Raw genomic sequence first — 12,407 nt, forward strand, 5'->3', positions numbered from 1 at the left:
CGTAGATAAAACACAATTTTTGCTGTATAGATATTGTTGCCTCTCTAGTTTTATAATAAAAAAATAGAGCAAATTTAAAAGGCGCAAAACAATTTACTCTCTCTTTAAATAGTGGCAAATTTGTCGAAAGTCAGAAATCCTGCATTCCAAAAATTTCAGCCAATTATGTAAAGTAGCTCAAATGCATCCAGAAAAACTCAATCAGCTTGAAGCGTGTTGTTTAAAAATCATAAATATTTAAGATGAGTAATAATTTTCATAGTGTTATTGATAACAATCGCCAAAGTGAAGGGCCCTCAGTGGCAAGTGAGATAGTTTCTGATGATGTCCCATGTTTCAAAAAATGGGAGGACATGGATTTGAGGAAAGGCCTGTTGCAGGGCATTTACAATTATGGCTTTGAAACACCAACGTTTGTTCAACAGAAAGCAATTATGCAGTGTATAAAAGGAAAGGATGTTGTTTTTCAAGCAGAGTCTGGGACTGGAAAAACCGGAGCCTACGCGATCGCCACACTTCAACTTGTAGATCCGAGCATAAAAGCATGTCAAGCCATCATTCTTGCTACAACACGTGAACTGGCTCAACAAATTTGTAAAGTTATTACAAGTTTAAGCCAATTTGAAAAAATTGAATGCTGTGACTTCATAGGAGGTAGAAGTATTGACGAAGACATTGAAAAAATACAAAATTTGAAAACTCAAAATTTAGGGATTCAAGTGGCTGTTGGAACCCCTGGTCGATTATTTGAACTTATTAAGTCTAACAGATACACTATGAGATCTTTCATGCGTCGAAGGGAGGACGAAAAACCGATTTTGAATACGAACTATGTAAGACTACTTGTCATTGACGAAGCTGACGAAATGCTTTTAACCAATTTTGATGTAACGGTTAAAGAAATATTTGGGGTATTGGACGAAAACATTCAAGTAGTTATGTCATCAGCAACCATGCCCTCTGAAATGTATGACATCGCCAATAAGATAGTACGGCCGAGTCATGAATGTTATATTAAAAAAAGAGCGGAAGAGCTGACATTAGCGGGGATAAGACAGTGCTATGTTGAAGTTGAAGATGAAGAGGATAAAGTTAGTGTGTTCGAAGACTTGTACGACACATTATCCTTGGGTCAGTGTATAATTTTCGTCAATAAAAAAGCGAAAGTAACATATTTAGCTAATCGACTTCGGGAAGACGAATTTACGGTTTCTGAAATTCACAGTGACCAGTGCCAGAATGATAGAAATAAAATATTGGAGGATTTCAAGTCTGGAAAATCACGAGTGCTGATATCGACTGATGTTTTAAGTCGTGGCATTGACGTCCAACAAGTAAAGTTTGTCATCAATTACGATTTGCCATTCATCAAGGAGAACTACATCCATAGGATTGGCCGGGTAGGGAGGTTTGGACGCACAGGTGTCTCGATTAATTTTGTCACAAAATTTTGTTTAAGAGACAAAGATTGTATGGCAAAGATTGAAAGGTGTTATGCAACTAATATTGAAAAGTTGACAGAATCGGTTTTGGCAGAAATTTTGAATACAAAGTAATTGTAATTGGTTGAGGCGTCGAAAGAATATATGTGAAGGCTAAAGTTCGACAAGAACATCTTTGAGCAATGAGAAATAGTGAATTTAATGAATAAACCTAAAGTTAAAAGTCTGAACATTTTGATTTAACACAGGAAGTCGTTTCCAACGAAATATGAAATGAATACAAAAACAAAACAAACCAACCATCCATATAATAAGCAATATATCTAAAGAAAATGGAAAAACACAAATTCTGTACACAAAATAAATTAAAAGAAAAGGCAACAAACTTACTTTGAGGAATTTGAATTTAATGAATAACACACCTAAGAAAATGATTGGATGTTAGAGTTTGAAAAGTAAAAAACCAAGCTGTGTGATGAAGAAATCGGTCACCTTCCTGTGAGCCTTCGCGTGAGCAATCTATCTATCTATCTATCTATCTATCTATCTATCTACATATATAAAAATAAGTTGTCTGTGTGTGTGTGTGTGTGTGTGCGTTTGTCGAGTGACGTCATGCTTGTGTGTCGACTGACGTCATGTTTGTTGATTGACGAAATTACACATCGGGACATCGGGACACAAATGACGACCGGGACATCTATATATCTTATAAATATAAAAATAAGTTGTCTGTCTGTGTGTCTGTCTGTGGATCAGGTGACGTCATGTTTCTGTGTTGACTGACGTCATGAAATTAGTTGTCGTCATTTTTGCTTTGACGGTGACGTCATTCAAGATATTTAAGACATATGTTCACGAAGAAATCTATTAATGTTTAAGTTTACAATGACTGATGAACTTACCATGGCAAAAGCCGATGAAGATGCTCAAAGAGTCTATGCCAAAAAACTTGCTGCTGATAGAGAAAGTCAGAAAAGAAAGCGTGCCGAGGAATCAAAAGAACAGCAAGGAAATGAATGCTTGCCTGAAAAATTCTAATTTATGGGCACACCTAAAAATACTAAAATTAACTACAAATATGCGTGTCCGATTGCAAAACGATGACTCTGGTCAAACATTTTCAGATCAATTGCTGGCAATTGGAAACGGAAAGCTCCCAGTAGACTCAATTTCAGGACGTATACAACTACCTGCTGATTTCTGTAATTTAGTGACGTCCAAAAATGAATTGATTGAAAAAGTATTTCCGAATATTCTAAAAAATTATAAAAATAATAAATGGCTAAGTGAAAGAGCGATTCTCGCACCCAAAAATATAGACGTTCACGAAATCAACAATATTGTTTTGACCAAGATTCGAGACCAGGCAGTCCTTTACAAGTCAGTCGACACAGTTCTGGAACCAAATGAAGCGGTTAATTATCCATCTGAATTTTTAAATTCCATAGATCTTTCAGGGTTTCCACCACACGTGCTACAACTGAAAATAGGTTTACCAATAATACTTTTAAGAAATATCAACCCAACAAAGCTTTGCAATGGCACGCGACTTGCCGTAAAAAAAACAATGGAAAACTTAATAGAGGCCACAATCTTGACAGGGCCTTTTGAGGGTGAGGCTTTGTTATTCCTCGCATTCCCATGATTCCAACGGATCTGCCTTTTCAATTTAAAAGATTGCAATTCCCAATTCGATTAGCATTTGAAATCACCATTAACAAAGCTCAAGGTCAATCATTAGAAAAATGTGGTATAGATCTTAATACTGATTGTTTTTCCCATGGACAATTGTACGTTGCATGTTCGAGGGTCGGTAAACCTGACAATCTATTTATATGCAGCGACAATTGGACAGCGAAGAATGTTGTATATTCGCAAGTTTTACGCAGTTAATTTGCATTGTATCTATCTATCTATCTATCTATATAAAAACGAGTTGTGTGTATGCATGTTTGTTTGTTTGTAAAAAGAGCGTTTGCATATGACGTCATTATTAGTACATACGGCTTTGTATATCCACAGACAATGGGAAAGCCAAGAATGTTGTATATTCGCAATTTTTACGTAGTTTGAAACACATATATAAATCTATCTATATTCACAGGTGGGACACAGGGACACAACTACAATGGCGCGTAACTAATATGGCGCGTAACGACTTACGCGCGCGGGGGGGCTTGGGGGGGGGCGCGAAGCGCCCCACCAACTAGGTGTTGGGGTGGCGCGAAGCGCCACCCCAACAGCTAGTCTATCTATATAAAAATAAGTTGTCTGTCTGTGTGTCTGTCTGTCAGGTGACGTCATGTTTCTGTGTCGACTGACGTCATGTTTGTTGATTGACGAAATTACACACCGGGACATCGGAACACAAATGACGACCGGGACACCAGGACATAGGGAATATAAATGACGACCGGGACACTCAAAAAGAAAGCGACCGGGACAAAAGGAATGTTCGATTAGCAATCACCATCAATAAAGCACCGGGACACAAATGACGACCGGGACACAGGGACTATAAATGACGAACAGGACACTCAAAGAGAAATTACAGACCGGGACACCGGAACACAAATGACGACCGGGACAAAAATGACGACCGGAACACAGGGAATATAAATGACGACCGCGACACTCAAAGAGAAATTACAGACTGGGACACCGGGACACAAATGACGACCGGGACACAGGGAAACAACAACAACGGGGACGCCGGGGGGCATAGGGGGATATATAAATGACGACAGGGACACAGGGAATTTTCGATTAGCAATCACCATCAACAAAGCTGAAGGGCAATCATTAGAATAATGAGGCATAGATCTGAATAGAGGTTGTTTTTCCCATGGACAATTATATGTTGCATGCTCAAGAGTCGGTAAACCTGACAATCTATTTATATGCACAGACAATGGGGCAGCCAAGAATGTTGTACATTCGCAAGTTTTACGTAGTTAAAAATATCTATATACATAAAAATAAGTTGTCTGTCTGTGTGTCTGTCTGTCAGGTGACGTCATGTTTCTGTGTCGACTGACGTCATGAAGTTAGTTGTCGTCATTTTTGCTATGATGGTGACGTTATTAAAGATATTTAAGACATATATGTTCACGTAGAAATCTATTAATGTTTAAGTTTAAAATGACTGATGAACTTACAATAGCAAAAGCCGATGAAGATGCTCAAAGAGTCTATGCCAAAAAATTTGCTGCTGATAGAGAAAGTCAGAAAAGAAAGCGTGCCGAGGAGTCAAAAGAACAGCAAGGAAACAAGCTTGAGGCTAAAGAACGCAAAACCGCGCAGTTAGATGAAGATCCACCTGGACAGCGAGAGTCAAAACATATCAAAACTGAAAATGATAGCGATGATGATTGGGTTTGGGATTTTGACTTGGATAAGGTCATCAATGCCTACCGGATTTTAGTTAAAAAAACAAAGGTTCGGCGATATGTATTTCATAGTGAAGCTAAAAATAAAGAAGAAAAAGAAAACTGAAAAAAAAAATGTAAAAAACTAAAAAATACTAAAAAGAAAAAACACTCAAAGAGAAATTACAGACCGGGACACAAATGACGACCGAGACAGAGGGAATATAAATAACGACCGGGACACTCAAAGAGAAATTACAGACTGGGATACCGGGACACAAATGACGACCAGGACACAGGGAATATAAATGACGACCAGGACACAGGTATTTAAGAATATAGTTCAAAGACAAATTTTTAATTGTAAGAAGACCGTTGAAAGAGAAATTTCTAACTGTAAAATGACTGAAGAACCTACAATGGCAACAACCGAGGAAGCTGCTCAAAACAAATATATTCAAGCCGAAGTAGCTAAGTTGGTAAAGCGTTATGTTTCAGGTTCTAGGTCTGAGAGGCTCCAGGTTTGAACCTTGGCTTTAGCATTAATACAAAAGAAGAAAAAAACTAAAAAAGGTAAACACTACAAAAAAACTAATATGGCGCGTAACGACTTACGCGTGCGGGGGGGCTTGGGGGGCGCGTTTTTAATGACAAAAAAACTCATTAATAAGGATAAAAGTCTGAACATTTTGACTTAACACTGGAAGTCTTTTCCAACCAAACATGAAATGAATAGAAAAACAAAACAAACCAACCATCCACAAACAATATATTTAAAGTAAATGGAAAAAAAAATACAAATTCTGTGCACAAAATAAATGAAAAGAAAAGGCAACAAACTTATATTTTTTGTTGATATAACATGAAGCCAAAATATTCGAATGTTTGTTATTTTTTATGAGAATATTTTTTTGTTATATACTGCTTTGTTGAATAATTATATTTAAACTAACTGTTGGTGGGGGTGCATTGCTCCCCCTAAGCCCCCCCCCCCCGCATAAGTCTATGCGCCGTACTAGTTACGCGCCATTGTAGTTGTGTCTCTGTGTCCCACCTTCGCGCCACACCAACACCTAGTTGGTAGGGGCCCTTCGCGCCCCCCAAGTCCCGCCGCGCACGTAAGTCGTTACGCACCACCGTGTCTCTGTGTCCCACCTTCGCGCCAAACCAACACCTAGTTGGTAGGGGCCCTTCGCGCCCCCCAAGTCCCGCCGCGCACGTAAGTCGTTACGCACCATTGTAGTTGTGTTCCTGTGTCCCACCCGTGAATATATCTTCTATATATATAAAAATAAATTGTCTGTCTGTGGATCAGGTGACGTCATGTTTCTGTGTTGACTGACGTCATGAAGTTAGTTGTCGTCATTTTTGCTATGACGGTGACGTCATTAATGGTATTTAAGACATGCGTTCACGGAAAAATTTTTAATTGTAAAATGACTGAAGAACCTACAATGGCAACAACCGAGGAAGCTGCTCAAAGAGTCTATGCCAAAAAACTTGCTGCTGATAGAGAAAGTAAGAAAAGAAAGCGTGCCGAGGAATCACAAGATATATATATATATATATATATATATATATATATATATATATATATATATATATATATATATATATATATATATATATATATATATATATATATATATATATATATATATATATATATATATATATATATATATATATATATATATATATATATATATATATATATATATATATATATATATATATATATATATATATATATATATATATATATATATATATATATATATATATATATATATATATATATATATATATATATATATATATATATATATATATATATATATATATATATATATATATATATATATATATATATATATATATATATATATATATATATATATATATATATATATATATATATGTAAAACTTGCGAACATACAACATTCTTGGCTGTCCCATCGTCTGTGCATATACAAAGCTTTATATACTTATAATGACGTCATATGCAAACGCTCTTTTTACAAACAAACAAGCATGCATTATTTTTATATAGATAGATAGATAGATAGATATACATATACAATACAAATTAACTACGTAAAACTTGCGAATATGCAACATTCTTCGCTGTCCCATTGTCGGTGCATATAAAAAGATTGCAGGTTTACCGACCCTCGAACATGCAACGTTGGGGTGGCGCGAAGCGCCATCCCAACACCTAGTTGGTGGGGGCGCTTTGCGCCCCACCCCAAGCCACCCTCCGCGTGCGTAAGTCGTTACGCGCCATATTAGTTACCCGCCATTGTAGTTGTGTCCCTGTGTACCACCTATGAATATAGATAGATTTATATATGTGTTTTGAACTACGTAAAACTTGCGAATATGCAACATTCTTCGCTGTCCCATTGTCGGTGCATATAAAAAGATTGCAGGTTTAATGACGTCATATGCAAACGCTCTTTTTACAAACAAACAAGCATACATTATTTTTATATTGATAGATAGATAGATGGATATACATATACAATACAAATTAACTACGTAAAACTTGCGAATATGCAACATTCTTCGCTGTCCTATTGTCGGTGCATATAAATAGATTGTTAGGTTTACCGACCCTCGAGCATGCAACGTACAATTGTCCATGGGAAAAACAATCTGTCTTAAGATCTATCCTGCATTTTTCTAATGATTGCCCTTGATCTTTGTTGATGGTGATTGCAAATGCTAATCGAATTGGGAATTGCAATCTTTTAAATTGAAAAGGCAGATCCGTTGGAATCATGAGAATGCGAGGAATAGGAACAGCCTCACCCTCAAAAGGCCCTGTCAAGATCGTTGCCTCTATTACGTTTTCCATTGTTTTTTTTACGGCAAGTTACGTGCCATTGCAAAGCTTTGGTGGGTTGATATTTCATAACAATATTATTGGTACGCCTCTTTTCAGTTGTAGCACGTGTGGTGGAAACCCTGGGAGATCCAGGGAATTTAAAAATTCAGATGGATAATTAACCGCTTCATTTGGTTCCAGAACTGTGTCGACTGACTTGTAGGACTGCCTGGTCTCGAATCTTGGTCAAAACAATATTGTTGATTTCGTAGACGTCTTTATTCTTGGCTGCCAGAATCGCTTGTCCACTTAGCCCTTTATGATTTTTATAATCGGTTAGAATATTCGGAAATACTTTTTCAACCAATTCATTTTTGGACGTCACTAAATTACACAATTCAGCAGGCAGTTGTATACGTCCTGAAATTGAGTCTACTGGAAGCTTTCCGTTTTCAATTGCCAGCAATTGATCTGAAAATGTTTGACCAGAGTCATCGTTTTGCAATCGGACAGGCATATTTGTAGTTAATTTTAATGTCTTTACGTGTGCCCATAAATTAGGATTTTTCAGGCAAGCATTCTTTTCTTCTGCAGGGCTTGATCTAGGTATTATAGTTAACTAACTGGCCATATTAGTTACGCGCCATTGTAGTTGTGTCCCTGTGTACCACCTATGAATATAGATAGATTTATATATGTGTTTTGAACTACGTAAAACTTGCGAATATACAACATTCTTGGCTTTTCCATTGTCTGTGCATAAACAAAACCTTATGTACTTATAATGACGTCATATGCAAACGCTCTTTTTACAAACAAACATGCATACACACAACTCGTTTTTATATAGATAGATAGATAGATAGATACAATAAAAATTAACTGCGTAAAACTTGCGAATATACAACATTCTTCGTTGTCCAATGGTCGCTGCATATAAATAGATTGTCAGGTTTACCGACCCTCAAACATGCAACGTACAATTGTCCATGGGAAAAACAATCAGTATTAAGATCTATACCACATTTTTCTAATAATTGACCTTGAACTTTGTTGATGGTGATTGCAAATTCTAATCGAATTGGGAATTGCAATCTTTTAAATTGAAAAGGCAGATCCTTTAGAATCATGGGAATGCGAGGAATAAGAACAGCCTCACCCTCAAAAGGCCCTGTCAAGATTGGGGCCTCTATTACGTTTTCCATTGTTTTTTTTACGGCAAGTTGCGTGCCATTGCAACGCTTTGATGGGTTGATATTTCTTAATAGTATTATTAGTACGCCTATTTTTAGTTGTAGCACGTGTGGTGGAAAACCTGAAAGATCCACGGAATTTAAAAATTCAGATGGATAATTAACCGCCTCATTTGGTTCCAAAACTGTGTCGACTCACTTGTAAAGGACTGCCTGGCCTCGAATCTTGGTCAAAACAATATTGTTGATTTCGTGGACGTCTATATTTTTGGGTGCAAGAATCGCTCTTTCACTTTGCCATTTATTATTTTTATAATTGTTTAGAATATTCGGAAATACTTTTTCAATCAATTCATTTTTGGACGCCACTAAATCACAGAATTCAGCAGGTAGTTGTATACGTCCTGAAATTGAGTCTACTGGGAGCTTTCCGTTTCCAATTGCCAGCAATTGATCTGAAAATGTTTGACCAGTCATCGTTTTGTAATCGGACACGCATATTTGTAGTTAATTTTAATGTTTTTACGTGTGCCCATAAATTAGAATTTTTCAGGCAAGCATTCATTTCGTCTGTAGGGGTTGATCTAGGTGTTATAGGTAATGTTTGTCTGAAATCTCCCGCAAGCAATATTAATGTGCTGCCAAAGGGTTTCGAATTCCCTCGCAAATCTTTCAAACATTGATCCAGAGCCTCGAGCGATTTTTTGTGTGCCATTGTGCACTCGTCCCAAATAATAAGTTGGCATTGCTGCAATACTTTACCAATCCCAGATGATTTGGAAATATTGCACGTGGGAGTTTCTGGCGGCTATTCTGGACGACGCAATTGTCAACGCTATATCATTTTTGATCGAATTGATGCCGGAATCAGTTTTATCACAAACGTTTTACCAGTACCTCCTGGCGCATCCAAAAAGAAAATTTCTCCAACGTTGTTATCGACACAATGCATTATCGTATCATAAATGTCTTTTTGTTCCAACGTTAACTTAGAAATGTTATTTTGTATATAAGACAATAGATCACTCGTACTGTTTTTTGAACACGATCCAATTCTACACATGTCGAAACAGCAGTGGTACGATTAGGTGAAGGCATTCCCAAATCCTGAAGAGGTTTGTGTGCCATACATGCGACAAATCTTCTATAATAACTAAAGTGTAGATATAAATTTTTGATGTAAAATCAAAAGTCATATCTGACGTCTCTAACCGTTTTCGACGGAGTATATCTTCGGACATTTTTGATTTATATTTTCCCCATAACTCTGTAGGAGCTAATGGAGAGCAAGTTGTTAGTATGATGCCAAATAATGCACGAATTTGACTTGGAGTTGACGTTTTGCACGCGTCATTGATGCAGTTATCCCAGTGTTGGTCATTCTCCAATAAATTCAGAGCTTGGCATGCACTACGGTAAGTGTCATGTATAGTACCGTTTACAGTTCTCAAATCCTCAAAGGACGTCGGACCAGGTACATTCACCAAAAGCAGTCGTAGAAAGAAGCATTCATGTTGATTGGGGTGGACGGTGTAGAGTCATCCTATCGTGGTATCTTTGAAGTTGGTAGGTTGGCCGTTGACTGACATACCCGGTTTTCGACGTTCAAATACCATTTTTAGTATCCCACGTGTAATACGAAGGCACTTCAGTATACAGCAGTTTTTTTGCAAAAAAATTATTTTTGCATAGCGAAAAGAAAGCAGTTAACTTTGTATCCGGTGGATTCAGGGCTCTTTGTTGCACGTTGGATTCCAAAAAATAAACGCGTTGACCATTCTGTAAATGTACCGCTAAGTGAACAACAGCTGGACTACGTTCATGTATCGGAAATGAAAGAATTCACCAAACAGCTTCATTACTGCTTATGTATCTTCCAGCCAGATATTGTACGATTTCGTTGATATCTTTGATCTCGGACTGCAAGCCAAAAACTGCCATGTCACTGCCTTTGTTGACGTATTTACATATGTATTTGATCGACTTTACGGAGTTACAGTATTCAACGTTTATGTGTGTATTAAATGTTTTTCATAATAATGGGGAATATGGAACAACCCACTGGTTATCTACTTCGATGGTGGTACCGTTACGCTTCTTGATTATTGCTGTTTTACCGCCATCTTCAGTAGATCTTCTTCTATATTGTGGGTAACCATCATTGCCAGTTATTGTGTTGGATACTAAAAGTCGAGGATATTGCTTTGTGCACCTTCCTTTGGCCATGCATGGTGAATTTTCGTTCAGTGCACCGCAAGGTCCCATGTATCATATTTTTTACAACAATATCATATAACCCCTTATCGACATTTTCATCAGGTATTTCAGCGGAAATCACATCATCAATTTCGTTAGAAATAATTTTATAATGTAGCCAGATTAGTATATGTGCGTGTGGCAAACCTCGTTTTTGTCATTCCACTGAGTACATCCAGCATCACACTGACCCAAACACTTCAAATTTCACCACGCCGGAAGACACGGGCCGTAATGTCATGTCTATGAACCGCCTATTGTCCTTGAAGTAAAAGCTGCTGTATCTCGTCCCAAGATTGATTACATGTAAATGTAATAAATAAATCTGGACGACCATAGAGACGAACATACGCAATAGTATCTTGAGCATATTCATGCATGAATATGCACGGGGACTGCCAGCATATGACGAAGGTAAAATCGTTAATCTTCCAACGTTTGTGGTATTACCGTCATTTACAACTGCATCTCGCAAATGAATGTATTGTTCAGAGCGGAGCTTGGTCTGATTCAGACGGATATATAGCAAACGTTCTGATTCTATTTTTGCATACATATCAACGACGTATCGGTGAAACAATTGACGGCATTTTAAAATATAATTGTCTTCATCCTGCCGAATCATTAGTCTATAGGAATAATAATGCATTGCACTGCATTTCTTATTCATTTCTTTGTTATTGGCTGGATTCATCAATTTAATATTAAAGTGATAGCCGTCGGCTCCATCCCAAAAAATGATAGGATATTGTAGGGCATCGTAGCATCGATGAGTTTCAGCAATTCTTAACAACTGAGCGTTTCGCTTATGAAGAATAATATCTCGAGGTAAAAACTGATCACCGACCATAACGATTGCCACTTCGTCGATAGTTGGAGCATTGTATCTACGCACATGTTGGCCATGAGGCGTTTTGTCAGCGGAAATAACAATTTTATGCGTATCAGTAGGCATCAAATCGATGGCTGTTTTGAACAGACGCACTAAATTATTATTTTCGTGGAAAAGATGTTGCAATTGGGAAACGATTGTTCTTTCAACGTTGGGAGAAATTTCGCAACGTGCATTCAATTCAGAATTTCTGTCACTGATGATGTACAATTGTATATATTTATGATTCTCGCCTAAGAATGGTAGAAGGGACCCTGCTTTATGATAAATTTGCCCTTTTACTTTGAAAGTAGACATAAATTGATCCGGATTTTCGATTTGGGCTCCAAACGACGTCATTTGGAAACATGAGTTGTATTTTCTGATTTTGGACATAAAACACTTAAATTCTGACGTAGTTCCAGTAAGGAAAGTCTTCAATG

At 37.2% G+C, this 12,407-nt stretch overlaps 1 protein-coding gene across 1 annotated transcript; it reads left to right on the plus strand.

Moving 5' to 3' along the window:
- The first annotated feature begins 242 nt into the window (after window positions 1–242).
- On the plus strand, window positions 243–1,556 carry LOC136037799 (uncharacterized). The gene has a single exon (XM_065720631.1). The coding sequence runs from the start codon at window positions 243–245 to the stop codon at window positions 1,554–1,556; it is 1,314 nt and encodes a 437-aa protein (XP_065576703.1).
- The last annotated feature ends 10,851 nt before the right edge of the window (window positions 1,557–12,407 follow it).

Source organism: Artemia franciscana, chromosome 17 (genome assembly GCF_032884065.1).
Source record: "Artemia franciscana chromosome 17, ASM3288406v1, whole genome shotgun sequence".
In the NCBI taxonomy this organism is placed as follows: domain Eukaryota; kingdom Metazoa; phylum Arthropoda; class Branchiopoda; order Anostraca; family Artemiidae; genus Artemia; species Artemia franciscana.

Bases quoted from the DNA above. Each gene is read 5' to 3' on its own strand.
- LOC136037799 (XM_065720631.1), top strand. From the start codon at position 243: ATGAGTAATAATTTTCATAGTGTTATTGATAACAATCGCCAAAGTGAA.